The sequence below is a fragment of the Ammospiza nelsoni genome, chromosome 24 (assembly GCF_027579445.1).
Source record: "Ammospiza nelsoni isolate bAmmNel1 chromosome 24, bAmmNel1.pri, whole genome shotgun sequence".
In the NCBI taxonomy this organism is placed as follows: domain Eukaryota; kingdom Metazoa; phylum Chordata; class Aves; order Passeriformes; family Passerellidae; genus Ammospiza; species Ammospiza nelsoni.
This window is the reverse complement of record NC_080656.1, coordinates 7,856,640-7,882,836: the sequence shown is the minus strand read 5'-3', so window position 1 is coordinate 7,882,836 and position 26,197 is coordinate 7,856,640. Positions and strand designations below refer to the sequence as shown.

The 26,197-nt window shown below is 56.7% G+C and overlaps 1 protein-coding gene across 2 annotated transcripts in view; it reads right to left on the bottom strand.

Annotated features, from left to right (window-relative positions):
• ZBTB16 (zinc finger and BTB domain containing 16) overlaps positions 1–25,118 on the bottom strand; it is a 53,628-nt gene extending 28,510 nt beyond the window's left edge. The window contains exons 1-2 of one of the 2 annotated variants that reach the window (XM_059488296.1): positions 24,919–25,118; positions 22,865–24,202 (exon numbers count right to left, since the gene is read on the bottom strand). In XM_059488296.1, coding sequence (XP_059344279.1) covers positions 22,865–24,132 — 1,268 coding nt within the window. In that variant the 5' untranslated portion in view covers positions 24,133–24,202; positions 24,919–25,118. Of the gene's footprint in view, positions 1–22,864; positions 24,355–24,918 lie in introns of those variants that run through there. The other variant, XM_059488295.1, reaches the window with a different exon arrangement.
• Between the last annotated feature and the right edge of the window lie 1,079 nt (positions 25,119–26,197).

The window sequence follows — 26,197 nt, the reverse complement described above, 5'->3', positions numbered from 1 at the left end:
CCTTCGTCTGCATCTCCCAAACCTATGGCTGGCTCAACCTCTTCTCCCATTTTCCCAGCACAGAGTGGGGAAATAAGGAAATGAGGAGACCCCCAACCCCACTGGTGTCACACTGCCCTGGAAATCCACCTGCCGCTGCCCAGGGCACTACCATGTCCCCAAATCACATCCTCTCTGCATTGTTTCAACGGGGCACAGGGGTGCTCAGAGAGTAATTTACTTGCAATATCTCTATCAACAAATTTCTGTGGCAACAAAAGTTTTCCGCTCAGCGCCTGCTTCTAGGACGTTCTTATCACTCGCCATCTTGCACGGTCCCTTTCAACAGGGTCTTAAAGAGCTTTATCTGCTCCATTTCCCGGTAGCGAAATATGATTGAAACGTTCTATTTCTGCTCGCCGGATTAAGGAGATGTTGCAAAACTGCACAAAAACCTGGCAGATGTAAGCAAGGTATTACGGCTGCTCGGGCTGTTAAGATCTGAGGGGAAAGATCAATATGTGCTTCTGAAGTTGTGCCTCCAGAAAGAGGGGGCGGGGGAGTGAAGGGCGTTAAAATACATGCCAGCGCTGCCCAAACTCCGTGCCAAAAGATAAACCATGTTTTATTATTCTGACATGAGGCTGCAACTGTGCTTCTTTCTCCTGCACATCAGCCAAGAAGGTGCCCATGGGATGGAGAGCAGAGGCAAGTGGGAAAAGTGCCTTTTTTGTAAAAAGAAGGTTTTCCTCTCATTCCTACACAATGTCCCACTTGAAGTGCATGGAAACAAAGTCAGCCAAAGCCTCCAGGTGATGAGATATCACTCGAGGATGCTCTGGCACAGAGGGTGGCCCAGGGCAATGAGGATGCCCAGGGCAACAGGGATGCCCGTGGCACAGAGTCCCAGGCCTGGATCCAGCCCTGCCCAGGAGCCCCAGCCCAGGCTTTGGCCAGGGCTCTCCAGGCGGAATGCAAGCCCAGCGATCCCCCCTCCCCGCCCAGCCCGGCAAACAAAAGCCGGGCGAGAGGCTGGCCCCTCGCAAGCTGCCGGTAATTAAAAAGGCCTGTAAATGCCCCACAAAAAGCACTTCAAAGGCACGGCGACTCCAGCGAGACTGCGTGGTGTAAAAATTATGAGTTTTCCCCACAGGGTGCTCTGTGTGAAAAGGCCGGGCTCGGTGGCAAACGCCGCTGACCAGTGCTCGGGGATGCAGGGGCTTGGCAGGGCCTGGCAGGGTGCAGGAGTTTGGAGGAGCACACTGGGCATGGGCACGGGTGCAGTCCTGGCACCTAAAGACCACTGCGAGTGTCCCACTGCCACCACAAGCGAATCTCTGCTCTGCCTGCCTAAAACCCTGCCTAAAACAGCCTTCTGCTCTCTTTACTTGAGGAACTCTTGCATCCCAGCCCCTCCCCACCACCCCTTTTGGGAAGCAGGGGAGACCCCCTCCCCTCCCCTCCCTCTGTGCTGAAAAAGACACATGGCTCTTGGCTGTTTGATTACTTTTAAGTGTGTATTTTTCCCCTCAAACAGAGTGAATACAATGGTTAGGAAATTTGACAGAAAACTATTCCAAGCCATTTATTGCCTTAATGCGCACCTTTGTCCAACAGGCAGTTTTGACAGGAGCGATAAATTCCAAATTTATGTCAACAGAGCATATGTTGAACACCTCATTTCTGAGCTAAAGCGGCATGCTGCCCCATAAATCACCCTTCTGTTTGAAATGAAAGTAGATTACGGGCCCATGTTATTGAGCAGTTAGAGCCATAGTCATATAAATCAGAACTTTTAACTCCAGGCGATCCGTTCTGCAATTAACTAAAGGGCGCTTTGTCATCTCCGGGCCAGGGCACAGCTTGGCAGGGTGGCCGGCTACCGAGGGAAGGCAAGAGCCCCTCGCTGCTGAGGGAAGGCACCGGCGCAGCTGAGGCTCACTCGGTACCTGTTGGAGCAGCGAGCCCCGAGACAAAGCCTGGAGCAGCGTGGGGCTGGAACAGCCTGGCATGGGAGACCCACGGCTGCAGGGCTTGCACATCCCTGCCCATGGATCCTGCCTGATCCATGTTCTGGACACGAAACGCAGTGGGGGAATCGGGAGGCTGCATGGCACAAGAGAAACAGCAGAGTCCTGACAAGTCTAAAGCCAGGCAGAAACACGAGAGAGTGTGGTGCTCAGAGTCCTGTCCCTACAGAAATCCGCACTTGGGACTTCCACAGTGGTTTTGCTGCGTCTCCCAATGCCCAAGCATCAGATCAAGATCCTCAGCCCACTGATCTCCCCCATCCATCCTGTGCATTTCCCTGGTTTGTTCCCCTGCACCTCCCAGGAACGCCATGCCATGGGACAGGGCTCCTGCGGGGTGTGGGGCTGGCAGATGCTGTGGGCAGTGGGACCAGAGGATGCTGTGGGGCTGGGGGACACCGCAGGGGCTCAGCCCCATCAGTGCTGGCAAAGGGTGTGGGTCCGAGGGGCAACTCACACCCATGGGAGTGTCAGAGCTATAAAAAGATTCAGACACTAAGTATTTCCTTTCCTATAAAATATTCATTGCTGCACACGAGTGCCAGGGAGCACAAACCTCCAGTGGTTCTAACTTTGTGCTGCAGCAATAAGGGAGTTTTATGGGAGCCTTCTGATTTTATTTACACTGGGCCATCACAGCGGTGCCCTGCCCGAGGGGCAGCCACCAGCCAGACGTGATGCACTGAACACTGGGCAGCCAAAACGGGACCAGCGCCACTTTGCATTCCCCAAAAATCCTCCCTGCCACCCCCTTTCCCATGGTGTCTCCCTTGCCCAGGTAAATCGATATGAAATTGATTCATCCCTGATCTATTTTATCAAGATTAAGGCAGTGGTGCCACATCTCATTTCCAGTGGGGACAGAGCAGGAAGCCAAGGTCAGCGGGCACCAAGTGGCAGCAAACCCCACATTCTCCACCCTCCGACACCAGCACCACACCTGAGCTGCCAAGAGGGCGATTTTGCCCCTGATGTGGCTATTTACAACCCTTGGTGATGATACTGGATTGGGCCCTGGTCCTGGTGGCTCCTGCAGTCACCGCTCTGCCCTCAGCTCCCAGCCCAGAGGATTAAAATAGCAGGGAGAGCTATTAAGGGCACAGGGAAGGGGGAAGGGAGCTGAGACCTTCCTTTCACTTTAATAAATTAAGAAGAAGGAAAAAAAACCCAACCAAAAACCTGCCCTCAAACCACCACTGCAGCTAAATATAAACAAACAAATAAATAAATCTTACAGAAGCTGGAAATAAAGATTTTACTATTTCTGAATGATTTAATATAAAAAACCCCAAACAACCAACCAGGGGGAGGGGACAGCTATCAATAGAGAGCACTGAAATTCCCTGCCTGTACAATATTTGTACTTACCATGAGCTAATTTATGAGTTCAAACCAGATGCAGCGGAGTGACATCATTCCACATGATGCCAACACTTCCCCTTTGAAAAAAGCCAAGGAAAGGATCCTGCTGTCCTGCCTTACCTGACAAGAACCAGCCACGAACACCCAACATACAATTCCAATCTTTTTTAGAGCCTGTCCACAACAAATGTGAGCAAATGCTGCCAAAGGGCAACGACTCTCAAAATTTGCTGCTGGCCTGGGCCAAGCACGTGCAGCAGCATCTCCCACCCGCTGCTCCAGTATCCCACTGGAACGATGCTGCCAGCTCCACGGGTTGGGAAAAGACAAGACAAACTGCCCACAGCAAAAAGGGCAGCATACAGATTTTTTTCAAAATGTATTCCAAGGCCCTGGTTTCAGATCTGTGTTCAATATTTGTTACTGAATGGAACTCCCCAGGAGAGAGCTTTATCCATGTGAACATTCCCTTTGTGTGTCCCAGACCCCCAGGCAAGAGGGCCCATGGGTTTGCCAGAGGTGGGACAGCACGGATGGGAAACCATCAGCTGCATCTCTTGGATGCAGTCGCAGTGGGAAGCTTCCCCTGTCCATCACAGCAGGACAGGGGGGCACAGATGCTGCCACAGGTCCAGAGGTTTGAGATCTGCAGCTTTCAGAAGGGGATTCAGAATGCAGCCACTGCACAATTCACTCAAAGTGCACTGAGGGATGGCACCGGGTGTCAGCAGCTTCTGCCAGCCCCGGGATCAGCCCTGCATCTCTGCTGCACCTCGGGATGATGGAGACTGATGTGAACAGTTCCGCGATCCCCCACCGTCACCGAGGGGTTAACGCGTGGCGATGCACGCGGCCCTGCTGGGAATAACTGGCGCTGACCGCCCTCCAAAATCATTGTCCCCATTCTTGGGGCATCTGGTGACAGTGACGCGCTGAGCTCTGCGAGAGGAGCTGCGCTGGGCAGCCTCGGCCCCGGGCTGCGCTGGGCACGGCGCTGAGCCGACCTGACACGGGTGTCAGAGGAGAGCACGGGAGCTGCTGCTCTGGAGTCATCCAGATCTGTGACACGGGTGTCAGAGGAGAGCACGGGAGCTGCTGCTCTGGAGTCATCCAGATCTGTGACACGGGTGTCAGAGGCATCAGTGGAGCTGCTGCTCTTGAGTCACACAAGATCTCCACAAAACAGCAAAGTGACCTTCTCGCTGAGTACATCTGCCGCAGCAGCAGCGTGATTATGCAGATGTTTTGATTCCTAATTCAGAAATAATAAGCGGTTCACAGATTCCAAGTTTAAAAATATATTCATCATCTGGTTTCCGTAGCAGCATGTGTGCCATCGGAGCACCAGCAAAGTGCTGGCCTCGGCCACTCCTTCCTGCTGACCTTCAGCATGCTTGGGACACCTGGCTCTGAGCAGCCTGGGCTGGTGGAAGATGTCCCTGTCCATGGCAGGGGGCTGGAGCTGGATGAGCTTTAAGGGCCCTGCCAACCCAAACCATTTTGGGATTCTGTGACACAGGAAAAGGATTCAGCATCATGCATCGGATGCTTTCCAGAGACAACAGTCCTGGGATGGTCCAGGCAGCATCATCCTGCTGCTCCCCAGGGAAGGGGGAGCCTGTAGCTCCTGAAGCCCCCAGGAAATGGCAAAGGTCCCCACAGAGCCAAAAGAAGAGAGACAGGGGAAAGTGGATATGCTATTGGGGTGCTGGAGCACAGAGAAATTTAAATGAAGGGGAGAATTTTAGGGTAGAGGGAATTTTGTTTTAATTTCCACTCTCTTTGATGACCTGACCACAGGGCTAAGGCTGGACATGCATCAGGAACAGGGTGGTACCCCAGAGCTGCCTCAGGGATGAGCTGGGATGGGCCAGGAGCTGCTTCCCTGCACTGAGCTCCTCTTCAGGGAGCAGGAACAGCCCCCAGGTGCCAGATGGAATCCATCCACAGCTTGGCTGCTCTGTTCCATGAGGGGGACATGTGCCTCCCACCCCTCACCTCCCTATGGAGGTGCTGACGATGCTGCTGCCCCCTCCCTGGTGCCCCCCTGGTTCCTGCCCCGGCTCACCCGCCTGGGAACTGCCCAGGGAACAGGCACAAACCACAGGGAAACGCTGCTGCTGCTCCCATGAGCAGCCTGGATCCTGAGGAGTTTTATAAGGTAATCAAATATGCAAGAGATTCAACAAACTAATTTCAAGCACACACCTGGGGTCCTCTGATAATGTCGGCTGTGCCTATACAGCGCAAGGATTAAAATTTCATAGAGTCATGATTTCATCAGTCGCTAAACTACAAAGGATTAATTAACAGCCAGGGAAGAGCTCATGGCTTGGAAATACAGTCTTAAGGAAAATATCTATCTTGGCTCTCCAGATGTCAGCACACAGACGAATAAAGCTTTGATGAAAACACTTTCTTATTATTAGCAACTCCAAAACATTGTGTTTTTGTAGCTGGAATTAAGGATGCCCAATTCCAACCTGCCACCGCCTGGATCTGCGCACTGTCACGTGCCTTTCTGGAGGGCTGGTTTGGGCTCCTGGGATGTGACTGTTTGGCACACACCGGGGTTTTATGCCTGTATTTTGGGGATGGGCAGAGACACCTGCCTTGGAGAGGGGATGGGAGAGCCCCAAGCATGCAGGAGCCCAGCCACGGGTCTCGCCTTTGCTTTGAGCACGCTGCCTGCCCTGTGCTCACGGGCTCCCAGAGAGTCTCCCAAAGTATTCCTCATGCTGGGCTGGCTGGGTTTCAGAAGTTTGGGAGGGAGAACGGGCGATGGCCTCAGCACTGGCAGTGCGAGTGGGAGCAGCAGCATCTTCTCTCCCCTTCCCTGAGAAGATGAATTAGGGAGCTGTCAGCGAGGGACAGGCGCAGCAGCCGTGTTGCTGTACGGGGGCACTGGAAGTGTCTTTGATGAATGAAACTGTAACGCTGGGCTGTTACACAGTCCTTCTCCGGCAGGAGAGATGCCCTGGGACAGGCTGGAAATGCCGGGCTCCACTTGGATTCCCCAGATGCTTCTCCAGCCCCAGATTGGTCTCCTCCCGTCCTCTGCCAGCACCATGCCTTTGCCCAGGTCTGTGCCGCCTCCTCAGGAGTTCCCAGGGAGGACAAAGAACTAATTATTTCCAATTACAAGTTGGGAAGTGAACATTACGCACCTTGTCAAGGCAGCAAATTAACAAATCTGCACTGCACTGGGTTTTGGGGAGCCCCAAGGAAGAGGAGATGGCAGCAAGGGAAGCACCTCGGCAGCTCAGGGACTGGGGCCACTGCTGCCCATCCAACTGCACAATTCCCCTTGGAGAACACGTATTTTTGGGAGAGACTGTGGAAATGGGAAGCGTCAAAGGAGCTCGCACAGCTGGAGCAGAGCTGTCAGCACTGCACGGAGCAGCACGTGGGGCTGCTGTGCTGCATCCACCGTGTCCGGGCTGGCTCTGCTCCCAAAGCCACGCCAACATCTGTGCCCAGGGACGAGCTGGAGCTGTCACCCCATGGCAGAGCTGCGTGGGCAGATGCTGCTGGCTCTGCAGGGCCCTGCACCGGGTCCAGCCGTGGCACCGGCAGCCTTCCCTGCAGTTTCACCCTCCCGCACCGGGTCCAGCGCCAGCGCACCGACAGGAAGACGCTGCCTCAGCTCTCCATAATTAGTTTTGCTCAGTGTACAACATGTTTTGATGAAAAATAAATAAATACCTTCCTGGCGAGCCAAGCTGCGAGCGGGACGCCAGCACTGACAACACGCTCCACTCCCTGTGGCCCCGGCCAAAAGTACGCGGCGTCCCGAGGCCGGGCGTTGCTGAGCCATCCTGGCACCGTGGGACCTCCCCGAGGAGCCTTGCTCACCATTAATTCATTTATGAGCAGCCTCACCCCCTCCCCAACATGCACAACAGGTTCCATGCAAATTCGGGAGCTTTTAAATTATACCGTTAATGAAAGCAAATAAAGGCAGTTAAAAGGCAATTTGCTCAATTGGTGTTAATATTTAAGCACAGCATGTGCAAAAACGAGATCGCAGAATTTGGTTTTTCCATGAGAAAACTTTTGGTCCCAACTTTTCTGAAGAAAGGATGGCTCACGCCAGTGAATGCTGTGCCCAGGATCAGGTCTGGAGGCCCCTTGGCAGCAGCCAGCCAGTCCCCTGTGTGCCCCAGCAGCTCCACAATATCTATGATATTGGCAATTCCTCCTCTGTCAAGGGGTGCAACTCTCACCCCCTTGTGTGCCAGCATCCCCACAGCCCTAGTGCCCTCCTGCAAACCTTTCCTGGGGGCAAAACCACAGGGACAGTGGGAGCCCCGAGCATCCCCTGTGGGACTTGAAACACGGGTGGCGACTGGGGCGTGGGCAGGCAGAGGTGTCACGGGTGTCACTGCCAGCACTGCGGCCCCAGTGCATCCCCAGCCCAGCACACCATTGTCACCACACATAAACCCTCCATGTGCTGGGAACGTGGTGGCCGCTGTGCCAGCAAACAGCAAGGACACACCACCAGGCAGCACGAGCTGCCCTGGCATCCCTGAGGCACAGCATCCCTGCCAGGCACACTCTGGCCATTGCCTCCCGCACCCAGAGCGTGATGTTGGTGTCTAACAGCAATACATTCCTAAATAAAGCTGGAAACAGTGACCTGGCACCAAATTACCACAGGCAAAAGCAGCTGATGATGCCCCTCAGAGCAGTCCCACTCCTGGCCATGCTCTGGCTCAGGGGTTACGATGCTCTTGCATAAATTCCCTTTCAAAACAGGAGCTGCCAGTGAATGAGACCTCGATTTCTAATGGTTGGAAATATTTTGTACACTCTGCTGCTCCCTCTGTACCCCTTTGTCAGGGCTGAGGGCTGACGGCTAAAGCGGGTACCAAAAGACCATCTGTAGCTCCCGTCTTTACAGAGAACTTTAAATAGGGGGATGAATGAGCACAGGAATTAATGAATGATAAAGCCGTATGGTCCCAGTCAGCCTCCTACGCCGGGATGTGGCATTCAAACCCTCCCAGCCTTCTGCCACAAAGAGAGGTTTCTAAGCTACAAAAAAAAAGCAGGAAAAAAAAGGGGGGGGGGGGGATGGTGCATGCAAGTTTTTAACAACAAATGCAGCGCCTTGCCTGCAGGTTCCCACCCGATTTCCCTGTGCCAGGCTGGGGGAAGGCACGTGGGAGGGAAAACCGGGGGTTTCCTCAGAGCCACCTGCAGCTCCCCTTGATGGAGCAGTGAGGGGGTTGGCTCTGGGGCCCATCCATGTGCTGGGTGGGGGCTGCAGAGAGAGAGAGCACCCTGGGGTCTCACACCAGCAAGGGTGGGCAGATTTTGGATAGGCTGTCTGGACTGACCATGCTGCATCCACTTGGCCAGCCTCTGCAGCATCTGCAGCATCCCCACACCTCATCCATTTAAATGTGCCTGGTAAAAACTAAAGAACCTGGAAAAGCTGAAGGGTGTTTCAGGTGAGGGGTCAAAAGTGAGGGTGTGCACAGAAGCACATCCATTAGAAACCAGCTCTACCAAAAAAAGGTAAAAAAGATAAACCATGGCTTAAAGAACATAAATGAAGCCTGCTCACCAGTGCCAGAGAAAAGATGCTCCAGCTCACAGTTCATGGCTGGAGATTAACAGGTGACACCCAGGGAAAGACAAGGACATGGAGGGAAGAGCTGCTGTTGCTTATGGAGGCTCCTGCCAGCCCAGGCACACCAACAAGGCAAAGCCAGGATCAAACACCCCAAATCAGTTCAAATCCTGTTCAAGAATCAGGGTCTGCTGGGAGGCAATGTCTGTCTCCAAAACAACCCAGAAGAGGCAGAGGGAGTGTGGCGCAGGACTGGAACACTACTTGTGTTTTAAAAGCTGTCATGTGTAAAGCATTAGTGGTTTTGAAATTGCATTCTCGAGTTAATTAAATGGACAATCTCTTGTACATAAAAAGTGAAAGCACACAATCAAAAGCTAGGGAAGAGGACGTGTATCTCTGGAGCAGGGTGCTGCCTCTCCTTGCCCACTCTGCTGATCCAAGTGTGCCACGGGAGCCGCTGTCCTGGTGTGCCAGCACAGTGCCAGGGAGGCTGTGTGCTCCGTCCTGAGGCATTCAGCATCCCCAAGCCCCTGCCTGGGCACTGCACTGACCCATCCCATGGGTCAGTTTACCCACAGGCTCCACTCAGGGGTTCCCTCTGTACAGGGATTTTTACTGGCCGATGGCAGTGTGAACACCCGTGGCAGTTATCTCTGCTGCAGTAAAACACCGACCTTCAGTTTTAGGCAGGAGGTAATGTTCACCATCGACTGGACCCACCATAAACTGTTGATAATTACTATTATCTCTGAGTTAATCTTGTGAGAGGTCAACAGTTTTATAAAAAACTTGCAAGCTGTATCTTTTACCTTCCAACTTCATATCTGGGTCAAAAGGTCAATTACTGCAGCTTGCTGAGTTGGGATTTCAGAAAAAATGCCTGCTCCCACCCCAAAGCCCCACTGGTGCACGTGAGCAGGCACCCACCCTTGCCCAGGCAAAGCACCCAAACTCTTGGGCTGAGAAGGGGAAGAGTTTTCTCAGCCAGGGCTATCCCTGTTCATGAGCGGAGCTGGGCTGGCTGCTGGCAGACCGAGGGGTTGGGGCACATCCCGAGCACTGGGATGCAGCCAACGCGTCCTGTGTGTCACTCGGGGGAACGCACAGCCCCTGCCTCGTGGCACAGAGCTCGGGAGATGCCAACCCCACCCGCCAAGCTCTGTGTGTGGGCAGCTGCCTCCCTGCGCTGGGTGCACAAAATGAGCGTGTAAATGCCTGGGCTCTGCTCCCACACCTACCCATGCAGGTGGCACATGGAACCAGAGCAGAAACCTTTGCAGGGGCTGGGAGAAGCCCCAAAAACGAATGAAGCTGTGACCCCCACTCTGATCCTACTGCCTCCCCGTGCTCTGCATCACCAAAGATCATCGCTGCTGTTATTTTACCCCCTGGCAGGATGCTGCCAGGCAGCTCTGGGCAATATCTCTCACTTGAGAAGCAAAAAAATGCTTTGGTGCTGCTGCAGCCCCTCCCGTGAACGCAGCCCGGGCCCGCGGAGCATTGCTCAACTGCTCGGCAGGCAGGTGTCATAAACAAGCAGGCACATGGCAAACATATCGATTTCCCCGAGCTTATCGCGCAGCAACCGGTGCTCAGTTACCAGGCTACTTTAATATGTAATTTACTGCGAGAAGGGAGAGCGGGGCTGAGGCTGGCTGGAATATTTACTGTGGGATGGACCGGGAGGTGGAAGGTGTGAGCAGAAGGGAAGCACGGTGTCTCCTGCCTCCAGCCATCCTTAGTATTTTCTAACTATTAAAAAAAACCCAGCCCCTTGCTGCTGCGATGGAGTGTTTACACAGATGCCATTAATCTTCTTCTGCAACTGCTTATACTATGAAAATATAGTCTTAGCTGCCTGGGCTCTCCATCTCCTTCATTTAAATTCAGATGCTTAATTTCTGTCAAAACAGAGCCCACCAAAATTACCTTCATCCCTTTCTGGTGCTCAACTTGCCTCACCATCGGAGAGCTGCCTGTCAGAGTGGGGAGGGACCCCAGGTGGGAGCCTGGAAAAATGGGAGAGGGGTGGCATTTCAAAGGCTTCTCCTCCCCAGCCTAGATAGGACCAGATGTGACAGCCAAAACCAAAGCCCAGCCTGAGACAATGCTCCCACCCTGCATCCAGTCACCCACTGGGAGGGGAGATCCTTGCCCTGACTCAGCATCTCCACCTGCCTGGGGAGGTGTTTTGCCCGTCTCCCCAGCCCATCAGCAGGGCTTTGGTGGGGACAGAACCACCCTGTCTCCCTCCTTGCCCTGTTCTGCATCCCAAGGTATTTTGCAGATGTGACCCTCAGGAGAATCCTGGGATCCACGGGAGGTTGGTGTATTCAGGGCACAATATTTTAAAAACCCTTCTTGTACAGTACCTCTCAGTAGAACTTTTGGAATTTTCAAGATAAATACTGGTAATTTGATTCTTATCTTCTTCAAATCCAATTCTAAGGCAATTTTGTGTAAAGGACACTAATTATAGCCCAAGGGGAAAGAAAAGGTAACCCATCAGCGAGAACACACTGGAAACCTTTAAAGGGGAAACGTTTAAGGGGGTACAGGGCACTGAAAAGTTAAATAGATTTCAAATCTGCTCTGGCAAGAGCAATAATATGTCGGGTGAAAATGATGCTCAGCACCATTCCTGCTCCCCAGCTGGTCCTCCCCGTGGGCAGCTCAGTGCTGTGCTGGAAGTGTCAGCAGCTGGGGCTGCGTCCAGGCTGCTCTGCACGTCCTTTTGGGAATGCCTGGCCACTCCAGAGCTGGGCTGGGACAGGCAGCAGGGCAGGGACAGCCCCATCTCTGTGCCCACACAGTCATGATGCTTTTCACCCTCATTTCCCTGGCATTATTTACTAAGGAAAAGGCAAAGTTTATACACACAGGGAAACGTAACCAGCAACAGACACTGAAAATGACAAAACCATTTCTTGCTAATACAAATATTATGGATTTTCCAACAAACACCCCTAAACATGGGATATTCTGGCTGCAAAACACATCTGGAGGCAGAAGCCCCCACCTGCTCCAGCAACCAAATAGTTCTCTGTTCACTGCTGAAGAGCACCCTGAGGAGGAGGAGGAGGATGGTGGGGAGAGCACACTGACCACTGCCACATGGCACAGCCTGAACATTACAGCTCCTATAAAATAATAAAACCCCAGTGCCGGGATGCAGAGCCAGGATGAGGCAGAAGATAATGCAGGAAGAATCAAAGGGATCTGGCAATCCAAATGGAGTCTTGTTTAATGAGTGCTGCCACAGGCTGTCGTTCCACAGGCATTAACATCCATCGTTACCATCCCTTCCAAGGCGACACGGTTATTCCCTTTAACACGGTGACACTTGCAGCTAACTCATGTCTGACCCAGACAGCCAGGGCAGACGCCGTGTGAGAGGTGACCAGAGGTAATTGAAAATACACTCGCCGCAAACCAGAGCAGAAGGGCTGCCTCAGCAGCAGCCCTTGGTGCAACAGGTGACAGCGGTGGCACCTGGAGGATGACCGGCACGGGCACACGGTAAATCAGCACTTTGCTGGGGCACAGCTGGGCTGCCCGGGGCACAGGGAGCAGCAGAGCCACAGTCCCTGGCTCCCTGGAGCACATGGGCACCAGAGCACACGGTCCCTGGAGCACAGGGTCACCAGGGCACACGGTCACCAGAACACACAGTCCCTGGGTCCTTGGCTCCCTGGAGCACATGGGCACCAGAGCACATGGGCACCAGAGCACACAGTGCCTGGGTCCCTGGGTCCCTGGAGCACATGGGCACCAGAGCACACAGTGCCTGGGTCCTTGGCTCCCTGGAGCACAGGGTCACCAGGGTACACAGTCACCAGAACACACAGTGCCTGGGTCCTTGGGTCCCTGGAGCACAGGGTCCCCAGAGCACAGGGTCCCTGGAGTACATGGTCCCTGAGTCCCCAGAGCACACAGTCCCCAGAGCAGGAGGAGCACGAGCAGCACAGCTCTGGCACCTCACTCTCCGTGGCTGCGTGCCGCAGCGCCGCATGCGGTGACGGTGACGGTGCCGATGGAAGGGCCCTTCCCCGACACACACACACGGATTGCTGGCAGGAAGCTCGCCGTGCACGGCCGCTTCGTTCACTTGGCAACAAAGGTGCTAATGAGGGACTGAGCTGTTCTCCACCTCCAGCCAGAGGAGGATGTGGCACAGCTGCCAGCGGTGCCACTGGCCCAGCCTTTGGTGCCCCACCATGCGGCAATGGCACCATGGGAGAAGTGAGAAGCATCCTGAGTGTCATCCTCAGGAGATGCCCATCTCTGTGACCCCTCACTCAGCCCCCCAGCACCACGGTCCCCTCTTCTGCCATTCCCTTCCCATCTTCTGGCCAGGCAGAGCTGGACTGGTCTCTCTGCCAGCGCAAGGTCCAGTGTAAGCTCTCCTCCCAGCGATGCCTGCACCCTTAACACACAACCCACGAGAGGCCCCAGCACCCATGTGCTGCCTGGTCATGGCCCCCGCTCCAGGGCAGCCTGCCACAGAGCCCACCCTGCTAAATAATGCATTGACAGTGCTCACTGCTGCAAGGGAAGGATGATAAACATTTCTGCACTACTCTAAGTTACATTTGGTTCAACGCTGAGGGAAGAGCTGCCTCCAGCTAAAGGGTCAGAGAAGCCAGAAATCAATAGAGGCGCTTGCCTCAGCATCCTGAGATACCAGTGTCCCTCCCCACACCCGTGGGCAGGGTTGGGCTGGGGGAATCCCACAGGTGGGTCTGGGGGCATCCCCTAGCAGCCTGGGTGCTGCCCCACTCTCAGGCACTGCTGACTCAGCGCCCTGCAGGCTGGGAGCTGCCAGTGGCCCAGTTCCCACCACAACACCCATTTCCTATAGCCCTACATGCAATCTTCCCCACAGCCCCAGAAATGCAAATCCCAAATTCCCCCCAAAAAAACCCAACCAAATGCTGCCCTTCAGTCAGGGTGATGATGAACTCAAAGGCTAGGGGAGGCATGGCAAAGTCAGGATAGCATTTCCCCATCCCTCACCCAAGGAGCAGACAGGAAACTGGAAAGCAAAATCAAATACTTTTCACTTTTCTTCCACTGGGAAGGTTTTCACCCAAGTTAAAATGCTCCTAGGATGATTCCTGCTACAGGGAAGCGGGTTTTCTGCTACAGGGAAGCAGTTTCATTGCACATTCTGGTTCCCACCAACACAACTCGTGTAAGAGAAGGTAGGGGCAGTGTGGGCAGAGCTGCCCAAAGAGTCTTCACATGTGACAAGCGCCTCTGGTCACTGCTCTTACTCGCAGGAGTGCCCTGCCCTGCGCTCGGCACTTGGCATCTTTTCTACGAACAGGGGGAAGGAAGAAAGAGAAGAGGAAATCACCTCGTTCCTGGTACAAACAGCAGAGCACCCTGTAGCGGGGGAGGTGGGCGGGAGATGCGGAGGGTTTCGGTTCTGAGCACGGGGCCGTTTCGCAGAAAGGGGCCCAAGTGCGAGGGGTGGCGGCTCTGTGCCGTGCCCCGACCACCCGGGACCCTCCCTGGGGTGTGGGCTGGTGGCTCTGTGCCGTGCCCCGACCACCCGGGACCCTCCCTGGTGCCGTGGGGCCGGCGGCGCTGCAGCGGGGCTGAGCAGTGGGTGCTGCCAGGGGCTCGGTGCCACGCAATGCTGCGGGTGCAGGGTCAGTGAGGCACTGCCAGGGGCTCGGTGCCACGCAATGCTGTGGGTGCAGGGTCAGTGAGGCTCTGCCAGGGGCTCGGTGCCGTGGGTGCAGGGCCAGGCGGGCACACACGCTCGCCCTTATCTCTCCCACGCATGGGCCGCTCGCGTGCGCCGTGCAGCCGGCCGTGACCGCAGCCGTGCCCGGCCCTGATAAGATCCGTCACCACGCTGCCTGTGCCGCGCGCTGGCAGCCCGACTCACGCAGCCTGAGAGCCGCTGGCAGGGTCTCTCTGCACCGAGCACCCCCTGCACATCCTCTCTGTGCCTCCCCCCAACAGGGAGCCTTTTCTGCTACTATTTGCACATCCTATTCCAGACCTGTGGCAACAGAACGGCTTAGACTGGGGGGGACCTTAAAGCTCATCCCATTTCAACCCTCTGCCATGGGCACGGACACCTTCCACTATCCCAGGTCGCTCCAACCCCTGTCCAGCCTGGCCTCGGACACTTCCAGGGATGAGGCAGCCACAGCTTCTCTGGGAAGCTGTGCCAGAGCCTTATCACCCTCACAGGTAAAGGTGATGCCTGAGTTCACAGCCATCTCTGTTCCTGCAGGACAGCAAAGCCCTGAGAAACCAACGGAACAGCCAAAGACACTTCCAGTGAAATCTGGAAGGCAACGAGCTGCCCCAAAAGCCTTGTGCTGCCATGCACGTGCACTTTCAAGAAGGCCGCCTGGGTTTCGGTTGAGTTTTTTGAAAACACTGCCTGTGCTGTGGTGAAACTGGATTTCTTGGAGTCATAGCCTTCCTGGGTTTACTCTGTGCTCGCCAAAATTAGTACAACCTGTCCCTAAATACCATAATAAAAAACACGTAGTAAGCGCTTTGCCTTTATTTATGTCAGTGGTGGTTTCAAGCAGGATGAATCATGCTTCCTCCTTAGCACTCCTTTCTAATATGATTTACTATAAATACTCCATAGAGATGAGAATGAGGGAAGGTGACCAAGGGCAAAGCATGTGGAGTCCAGCACCATCCCCAGACTCAGTGGCAAGAGCATAAAAGCACATTCAGTAGTTATGATGGAGTGGAAAACCACATGTGGGTTGTAACGGTGCAGTACCTGGTGTGGAAATCACAGAATCACAGAATAGCCTGAACTCAAAAGGATCATCAACATCCAACTACTGGCACAGCACAGGACATTCCCAAAATCCCACCATGTGCCTGAGAGCATTGCACAACTGCTCCTTGAACTCTGGCAGGGTCAGTGTTCGAGAATCACAGAGGTTGGGAAAAATGTCTGACAGCACCGAAACCAACCATTCCCCGACACTGCCAAACCCACCATGAAACACGTCCCCAAGTCTGGCGATGGACAAGGCCTGGTGCTTGGGGCTGGCGGTTTCTTGAGTTTCTCTTTGTTTTTATGCTGTTTCCCTTCTCCATAGGTGACCAAGGTGACAGCAAGGCCCTTGCTGCGGCCCAAGCTGCAGCAGGGTGGAGGTGCATGTTCTGCAGCAGGGCGCACCGTGGTGCTGCGCAGCCCAGCAGCGGTGCGGGCACACAGCGCTCCGCTGAGCGAGCGCGGGGTTATCAGCGCGGCTGATACACGCCGATAAGAGCCCATCTCTGCGCTGACACCCGAACAAAGCACGGCGTTTAACGCTGATTTATGGCGGCCGGCCGGCTCTAGCCGGGCTCTGCGCTATGTGCCTACGTGGAGAGGCTTTTCCTCAATCGCGCATCGCCCGCTTGTTTGCTAAACAACGTGCCAATAAAACAGCAATGAGACAACCAAGGCCGATGGAAACCTGAACCAGCACAGCAGGGCGCGTATCCAACCATAATCTACTTAAAATCAGTTAAGAACACTACAGCGAAAATGATCCGGGCGGCCCTGGCCCCTGGCCAGCGCGCAAGCCTGGGCCACAAAGGCTCGCTCCCGCAACCCCGATTCTAGGGCAACGCTCCCTCCTTCAGATGCACAGTGACCTCTTGCCAAAAACAGGAATCGACCTCTTGTGAGTGACGTGGTCCAACAGCACTGGTGCTCTTCCAAAGGTACCTGCTGCTCTGCTGTCCGCACAGAAGTTACCCAGAGCGCTGCCACCGCGAACCAGCGTGTTCCACACCGAAACCAAGGGCTTCAGGCACGCCTCAGCCCGGATAAAGATTGTCCAGAACAGACACAGAGGTGATGCTCCTGAATACCCCACAGCAGCTCTGAGCAACTGGGAACAAAAGTAGATGTCACGACTGCACTGGAAACTCATCGGCTGATGCGGCAAAGGTGTCTGGCCACACGCAGACTCCCCTGCCATGTCTGCATTTATTCCAAACGATGCAAGAACCTTTCCCTGTTGCTCATATGATATCCTGTCTGAAATTCCCTTTGTGCCACCCTCCCTGTTTCAGCTGGTACCTGTCACACCACCAATCTCTGCCAGGGCCAGGGTGCACGCCAAGCTCTGTGCGGGTCACTGGCTGCAGAGCCCTTGCAGCAAAGGAGGGAGCGATGCCCTGCAAAGGACTGATCCCACCATAAAGTGCTGAGCCAGGCCAGGGAGAAGAACCCCTCACCGGCAGAGTGACACAAGCCAGGACTGCCGGGTGAGGAGGAATGAATGGAATAGGCTAATTTACACAGGAAGTGAGCACTTACCAGACCCTTCATCCCAACACACAAAACCCTCTGCCATATCTGGAAGCAATTACACCCAGTTAACATGATCTGCCTGCCACTAAAATTAACTGCAAACAGAAATATTTTTCACTTTTGCAACAGGAGATGCCATGGCCCCGTGTTTGGCTGCTGGGAAATATTTAGTAATTACTCATTTAAAGCCTCTCTTGAAGCTGTCAAGGGGGGCAAGGGGGGAATAAAAGAAAAATCTTGCTAATTGCAGGCAAAAAGGAAAATGCAGATCATTTTACTCTATCCAAGGAAAACAGATTTACAGACTGGTGTAACTGAAGAGCCAACATCCCACAGAAGCAGGGAAGGCTGCAGGAATGCTCCGTCACCAACAGCCCAGGCTGCTCCGCACCACTCCTATGGTCCACAGGGAAAGGAAGAAAGGGTGGGCAGAGTCACCCCTGAGCCAGCACAGGCTCTCTGAGGGGCCCTCTGTACAATGCTGCAAAGGCACTGTAACCAACTGCTGTACGAGGATGCTCTGCAAATCTCATCGAGCTGTGCAGCAACAGCCAGCTCTGGGCAAAAGCCCCCCAAGTGTCCCCAGTGTGGCAGGTTCAAGCACTGGGGTCCCAGCCCTGCAGCCAGTGGGGTCCTGGTCCCTGGGAACTGAGGGGTGCTGGGGAAGGGGCTGCACACCAGGCAGAGAGCAGGCAATGACCCCATCACACCCCTGCACGTCCCTCTGCAAGGTGTCAGAAGCACCAGGCATCATGGCCAGGAGAAACCAGAGTTTCACTGGGCAGGGGGAAACAAACAAACAAAAACCACACAGAAATAGGTGTTTTCTGATGGGAACCTCAGAGCTTCGCTTTCAAATGCAGTGCATGCATTACTAAACTGATGCAGAATAATGGATGGAATTATGCGGAAGCCGAAGGGAGCTTTTCTCCCTCCACACTCGGAGCTGAGTATGGAAATGGTTAAGTCACCCACTGAATAAATCAAAAGTTCAAGGCTGCAACATACCACGTTGTATTCCCGCTCTGCCCATGACAAGAACCAGAGAGCCCCCGAAATCCCAAGCATCCTGCGCGGGGTCTCGGCCAGCGCTCACAGGTTACACGCTCGGGGTCAGCGCCGTGGACCTTAGCTGCAACATTCATTTCCTGAGCGGGGCACGTCCCCCTGCCCATAAAGCTAATCAGAGCTTCCTCGCCCGGCTGCCCTGCGCCGCGGCCGGGCCCGGCAACGCTGGTTTCCATTAGCCCCTTATGATGCCAGGTGCCGCTAATAAGGCCCATCAGCGAGAAACAAGAGCTGCCAGGTCATCCTCCAACTCTGGAAGTAATCATGGGCAGAGTTTGGGGGGCTGCTGCCCTGGCTTTTCCTTCCCTCCCTCGCTTGCTTTCCATTTTTCCTCCTTTTTTTGAAAGTTAAATTGCAGTGGAACATAAATTGACAAATGCTTAAAATGAAATAAAAAACAACTACTGTATTCGGCTACTGAAATTAACACTAATAACATCTCACAAAGCACTTGGGATCCAATTTATCACGTTTATTGCTTTAATGGTACACTGCATCTGTTTCTCACTGTGACATGCCGAGCAGTGCCAACGTGCCTAATGGCATTAGCAGTACAACGCTCAGCTAATCCAGGTGGAGAGAGGGGAGGTGAGGCTGCCAGAGGAAGAGCCAAAGGCTGGATCCCCATGGGAAGCTGCAGTTTTCCCAAGCAGGAGCATTTCAGACTGTGGGAGCATTGATCCCTGCCCTGAACACTGGTGCTGCTGGTAGCAGACAGGCAGTTCCACTGCTTTTCTGTCCTTCAATGGGAAAAGAGGGCACAAATCTGGAGTTTGAGGTACAGTGGCTGGCCAGCAGCCACTGGGGTACAGCGAGCCTCCTCACCCTTGCCCTTAAACCCCCCATTGGAGCACACACATCTTTAGCTGACAGCTCAGCCATGGAACCTCACAATGCAGAACAGACCTGGCAGCTGGAATGGAAGCCTTCCCCAAGGTACAGGCTCCCCACATGACATGAGGGCAAGCACCTTCCACCCAGAGTCAGCCCACGAGGAGCATTGCCCCACCATCACCATCATCACTTTTTCTCTCCAGCCCAGCATCTCCCTCTCGCAGTGATGTGCTGCCCGCAGCCGCATCGCCGTGGTGGGGAACTCCTGGGCAGAATCCCCCACTGGCTTGGGGTCCTTGCTGTGCCATAAATGAAGCGTATGGGATCACATCCCCACTGGCAGCCTTCCCAGTCGCTATCACTTTATAAAAGACACGGTTTCATTTTTTTAAAGTTTTAAGGTGTTTAGTTCCCGGTGACAAATTATGCCAGGCTCAGCTGGCAGCTCGGCACAGCTCTCACCTTACAGCTTGGAGGTATTCCGTCACAAAACAGCCCCCAACAGGGCCACTGAACTATGGCTTTTTTGTCTGCAATTAGAAGTGACGATCAATACTAACATTAGATTAAGTTTGAACTTTGCTGAACCCAGAAGGAAATCTTTTATAAAAAAAATTAAAGACTCGACGACTCAATCTACACTCAATTAGTCAAAATCATAAGCTCGGTAAGGGAGAAAGAAAATGGATCATGCAGCAGCCAGTGGGTTCAGGGACCTGAAAACCCTGATCAGAGGCAGTGCCCAGGCTTGTGGCCACTTGGCCCCCAAAGGTCACAGCTCAGTGCTCCTGGGTATGACAGGGCACAGGCAACGCTGCCACGAGGCCAAGGATTTGTGTTACCACACTGGGCCAAGGCAGATGACTGTCCCTCGGGCACTGTCTGTCACCCAGAGCCAGTGGCCCCCTGTGCTCGCCGAGGCCAACCCAACCCTCTGCTCTCCTTTTTCCTGCACGTGATTCCCAGTGAAGACAGGAACAACACTCAGAAGGCTCCAAGACTATAAACATATATGTTTACACTTCTATAGGCATGTGTGTGTGTAAACAAACAGCCCTGCCATATGCATGGGCTGCCTGTGCTCTGCAAACAGGCTCGGCACGCAGAATGAGCGGCACTGGTGCTGGGTGGCTTCGGGCTGTGTCACCTGCTGGGGCTTGGCACGTGGGAGCTGTCACGCTGGCAGCCAAACGCCCATGGAACAGAGAGGTACCCCCGCCCCTGCCCCCTGTCCTGGCCCCCGGCTCGGCACAGCTGGGAACGGCTCTGATCGGGCACCTCCGCCTCGCATCGGGGTCGGAAAGCAAAACCACAGCAGCGAGAGCACGGCAGAAGGAGGTCAGCGAGAGTCAGCGAGCGACAGCGCGCTGCCCCCGGCACATCCTGCCCCTCCAGCGCTGGGGAGATGCTGCCCAGACCCCAGCACAGGGCACAGACCCCCGGCCCCCTCACCACCAGGCAGGGAGAGAAGAGGAGCCCGCAGCCAGCACGGTGCAGCTGCCACCAGAGCTGCTCCGGCAGAGCTGCAGATCCCAGCCCAGCGCAGATGCTGTTTAACAGCTCCATGAATACAATAGGATCCCACAAATCCTCCCCAAATGGTAATTCTCACAACGTATTAGAAAGCAAACACTATAAAAAAGCCACATGAGACCCTGTCTACACACAAACCGCCTGGGATTTCGACTTTGGGGGCCAGGGAGTGAGTTCATTGGACTGTTACCCAATGCCTTTCAACACGGACGGTCTTACAGATCAGTTTAAACACGGCTCAAAGGATTTGGCTAACCCTGCAAAGTTTGCCAGCGCCAGGTAATCGGTCAGAAAGCAAGACCAGACAAACAGAGTTTGGTGCTGGCTTCAGCAACTGCCTTTAAGGCTCCACTGGCAGGGGCCAGCGCTGAGCTGCATGCTCCAGGCAGACCCCGAGCCCCGCGGAGCATGGCGTGTGCCCAGGCTCACGTTAACATCGTGAACAAGTGAGAAATAAGCTACGGCTGCAGCCGCGGCTGTCAAAGCAGGCTGAGCCCGGGAAGGCGCTGTGAAATAGGGGCTGCCGTGCTGGACAGCTGGGCCATGCTCCCTCGTCTCTCGACCCCGGGGGAAGGACCCGACCGCGCAGCTCTCCCTCCCTCCGGACAGATGCACGGCTGGCCACAGGAGCCTCCGGACAGCCCCAGCATCGCCCCCACCGCGGCCACAGCAATCGCTGCTCTGGGCTTGGAGGGGGAGAGGGAGAGCCTTGAGACCGTGGCAGAAAGGCACGTTAAAATTCTCCCTGAGCCCTCACTGCAGCTCTCCCGGTGACGTTCGGTCTGCATCACCGCACGGCCGAGGCGGCTTCGGGGACGTAACCAGCGCCAGCCCGGCTCTCCCGCTCGCCGGAGGGGGAACAAAGCCGAGAGCGGCCGTGCCCCCGCACGGAGCCGAGCAGCCCCGAGGGGTCCCTGCGGCAGAGCGAGGGGCGATGCCGGCGGCGCCCGCGGGGCCGCGCAGGGCGGAGGATCCCGGCCCCGCAGCCCGGCTCCCGCACCCGGAGCGCGCCGGGCGGAGCGCACCGGGAGCCGCCGCTCCGGCAGCCGCTATCCCGACCCGCTGGCGGGCGGCGAGCGGCACCGGCTGCCCCGCCGGAGGCACGTGCCGGCACGGACACCGGCCCCGAGCACTGTGCGCATCAGGACTAATTAACCTGTTGATTCATTAAAACCTGACAGGCTGCGCAGCCAGGGGAGGCAGGGAGATGCTACGGCAGCGCGCCGGTGATGTCTTCCCTAGGCGGGACGCTGCTGTCCTGTCGCGGGGCTGCAGCCACGGCGGTGGCCAGAGCAGCACATTCAGAGCCACGGGATCTGACTAGTGACGCCGATTTTGGTGTGGCAATTAACGTGGCTCCCTTCCCCAGCCAAATGAGGGAACAAGCCCCGGTCCCTGTACCGCGAGCAGGAGGCAGTAAACAGCGGAGCACTGAGCTCACGTGTCAGGAACCACCACCCGCTCCCAGCCCGCAGCAAGCCCCGGGTGCGGGGCTGGGAGTGAGCACGGACCCCCACCCCGGGCAGGGCAGCCCGAAGCCGCTTCTGCAGCCACTGGAGGTTCAGCCCTTCACCTTCCCCGCAGGGACAGACCCGCGGCTCTGCGGCAGCCCGAGCCCTTTGCGCTCGCCCCGGCGTTACCCAGCCTGACCCCCGCGCCACTTTCTGCGAAGTGTAAATGTTTCATAAACCGGAAAGCTGAGCGGCACAAACCCCCCGGGCTGGCAAATCACCACATGTTGCCACCACTGCCCGCGCTGGCGTGCCCCGGCACTGGCACAGGGGGGACAGCTCTCAGCAGAGTGGGCGAGCGCTGCCTGTCCCCACTGCTTCTCTCCACACGCAGATCCCTAAACTCAAAGGGCAGCAACTGTGAGCTGCTTGGTTGATGCCAGCCAGGGAAACTGGTGGTGTTTATGCTCGCAGGAAACACCGATGGCCTCAGCTCATCCGGGCCGTCCCCAGCCAGCACTCACTGGAAGGAACCTTCTGGCATGGTAACAGACCCGGGGGAGCTGCAACAGCCATCCCTCTGAGAATGCTACTCCACAAACTGGTTATGGGGTACATGATGGAAACTTTGCACCAGCACGTTTGACACTAAGCCAGAAACCAAAACCCTCTGGCAGATCCCGGCTGCCTGGTGCAGCATGCCACGGCACGGCCTCGCACTCACCTGTGCTGCTCGAGGGTCTCGTTGTCCGGCAGCTCTGCCCCACACACGCTGCACTGCTCACCCAGGGCTCTGCTCTCTGTCTTCATGCCAGCTGCCAGCTCCCCCAGCTTGCTGAACAGCTCCCGCTGGATGAAGCCCTGGGGCAGCAGCCCACCATAGGCGCTGAAGTCCATGGAGACAGCCAGGGCCGGCTGCACGTGCAGGGCGGACGCCGCAGTGGGCGGCACGCCGAGCACCGGCTCAGTCTTGTGGTTCGGCAGCAGCGAGTAGATGCCCAAGGGCTTCTCTCCCGGGGCAGCGGCGCACGGCTCCGGCCCCAGCGGCAGGCCCTGGCCCGGCTCGGGGGGTGGCTCGGTGCCCTCCTCGCGGGTGTAGTGCAGTTCACGGGCACTGGTGATGACACTGCTGCGGGTCGGGGTGCCAGGCCCTTCCTTGCCCTTCTCGTCAGGCTTCTCCCCACTGGAGGCACCGGGCTCGGCGGTCCGGGGGCTGTCGTGGCTGGAGGCCTCATCCACCTGCATTGCTTCAGTCTTGACTTCGGCGAGGCCAGCGGGGCGGCGGGCGGTGGCAGAGCGAGAGTCCTCGGGGGCACTGGGTGGCAGGGCGCTCTGCAGCAGTGACTGCCCGATGGTCATCAAGCTGTCCACCGCCGCCTTGGTGGGGCTCATGGAAGAGAGGGAGCAGTAGGATGCGGAGGCAGAGGGGCTCTGCTCCACTGTGGCTGCCAGCAGACTCTGGCTGGCCATGCCAGCATAGCCACCCTCCTCACCAGTGGGCTTGGAGATGAAGAGGCCCTTGATGTACCTCGACTTCTTCTCCTCCTCCTCCTCAGTGGTGGCGGCGGCGCCTCCATCAGCCATGGCGACCTCGGTGTCATTGTCCTCGGAGGCCTGTATAGTCTCCAGGATCTTCAGGCACTGCTCCTCCAGGTACTCAATTTCCAGGATCTCGGCAGCATAGAGCAGGTCATCCAGGTCCTCGACCTTGGCTTGTAGGGTGGCAGTGTACGCGTACTCCAGGATCTGCTGGAACGTCTTTGGCGAGAGGAAGTCCAGGGTGTAGTGCTGGCTGTTGCGGTGGAAGAGGATCTCGAACATCTTGCTGGTGCAGGCCAGCACGGTCCGGTGCGCGTGGAACTCCTGGCTGTCCACCATGATGACCACGTCGCACAGCGTCCCCGCCAGGCGCATCTGGTTGGCTTTGTGCAGCAGCCCGGTGGGGTGGCAGGGGTTCTGCAGCTGGATCAGCCCCATCTTAGTCAGATCCATGGCGCGCCCCAGGCTCACACATCAGGGTGTCTCGCCGTCGCTCAAATCTGGGACCAGCTTTGTGTGCCGACTATCTGCGAAAACAAAAGGCGGAGGGGGAGAGGAGAAGAGTGGAGCGGGAAAGGGGGAGCGGGGAGGGAAGAGACGAAAGAGAGAGAAAAGGGGAAAAAAGAGAAAAAAGGAGGGGGAGAAAGGAAAGCCGGGGGGAGAAAGGAGAGGAGAAGGGAGCAGGGAGTAGAAGGGAGTGGGGAGAAGGGAGCGGGGAGGGAGAGGGAAGTTAGCCCGCAGCCCGGCAGCGACTCGCCCAAAAGTTTCCGCGCCGCTCGGCGGATCCGCAGCTGCCGGCGCCGCGTTCCCGCTACCGCCGGCCGGGGAAGGCGAGGGAGGGAAGGGAGAGGAAGGTGCGCATCCCCCGCCGCCGCCCGGCTCCAGCCCCGGCCGCCCCGTCCCGCCGGCAGCGCGGCCCCATCAGGTGCGCGGCGAAGCGGCGGAGCCGCAGCCCCACGGCGGAGCCGGGGCGGGGGGTCCCGGTGCCGCCCCCCCTCGCCCGCACTCACGGCGGCCGGCGGCTGCTCCGGCAGTTCGCACTGCCCGCTCTCATCGCCGCCGCCGCCGCTCGCCGCGCCGCGCAGCAAATCACGGCGGCGCCGGCCCACGGGCCGCCCCGCGCCCGCGTCAGGCCGCCCCCACCCACCGCCCCCCGCCCTCCGCCCGCGCCCCCCGCCCGCGCCGAGCTGAGTGCGGGCGCCCCCGCCCGGGCCCGCCCCGCCCCGCGCAGCCCCGCACCTTGCGGGCAGCGAGCGGCTGGACAGCGCTGCCGACAACAAACATGGAGGAGCCGGAGGCGGCGGCACCGGGGAGCCCGGCACCCGGAAGCCCGGCGGCACCGGGGAGCGGCACCGGGGAGCGGCACCGGGCCCGCGGCGAGCGGGGCTGCGCGCCCCGACGGGCTGCGCCCACCGCCCCGACGGCTGCGCCACCGCCGCGCCCGCGCCAGACAAAGCCGCCCCCCGGCCGCGCCTGGGCGGACCCCCGGCCCCGGGGGTGGGGACGGCAAAAACCAACCTCGGAGCCCACTTTGGGGTCCGGTGGCGGGTTCCGACCGGGAGCTCGTGACATGGTGTGACACCCAGCACGTTGTCGCCCCGACGAACCTGGTTTCTCTTCCCCCCCACCCCCCCGCGATAAAATAGTGACGCCGTGACGGCACCGCTCGTATGCGGAGGTGTGGCGGGTGCCCGCTCCCCAGGACGGGCCATGGGGCTCTGCCGCAAGGGTCGCCTTCGGGAAGGGAGCGAAACCCACGGGGAGCCGCCGGCCGCACCGTGACACCGACAGCAGCGCCAGGCAGCGGCACGAGCAGCGGGCCGCGCACCGAGCGAGCTCTGCGTGCCCTGAGCATCCTCGAGCGAGAACGTGCTCAGCTCCTCGGCGGTGCCCACGCTCAGCGCACCCAGAGACCGCTGTAATCCTCGGGGCAGGGTGGCAGCCGCACAGCTCTCCCTCCTTCCCTCCCCCCTGCCGCACCCGTGGCACAACTCAGCCAGCGCAGGGCCCGGTGTCTTCAGCTAAAACAACAAATGCGGACGGCATTAGTACAAAGATACCCTTGGGGTAAAGCAGCGCAAATGTAATCTAAGGAGAACGTTATGGGGAAGTGTGTTTATAATTATAATGGGATTTAATGTACTTTGGGACCAGATGATAGCAGTCATTTAACGAGAACAGCCTAATAACGGAGGCCTCGCGATGCACGGCGGCGCTGCGCGGGTTATTAGACGCGTGTGATAACGCCGTGCTCGCCGTACTATAGTTAAGGGTAAGGCATCAGCTTACTCCTATTTTTTCGGGGGTTATAACTCTGCTTCTGTAATTGGCAGAGAGCAGGGATGCACCGCACAGGCAGCCAGCGTGCCTGCAGGATGGGGGTTTTTAATTGTCTCAAACTGCTTGAGTTCCTCCCTCTTCCAGACTTTAAAATCCAAACAGCTGAAAGGGGGAAATAGTGAGACACGGTGGTTTCAGGTGTTTGTTTACCCTTCTCTAACTTTTAAAAGGCTTGATT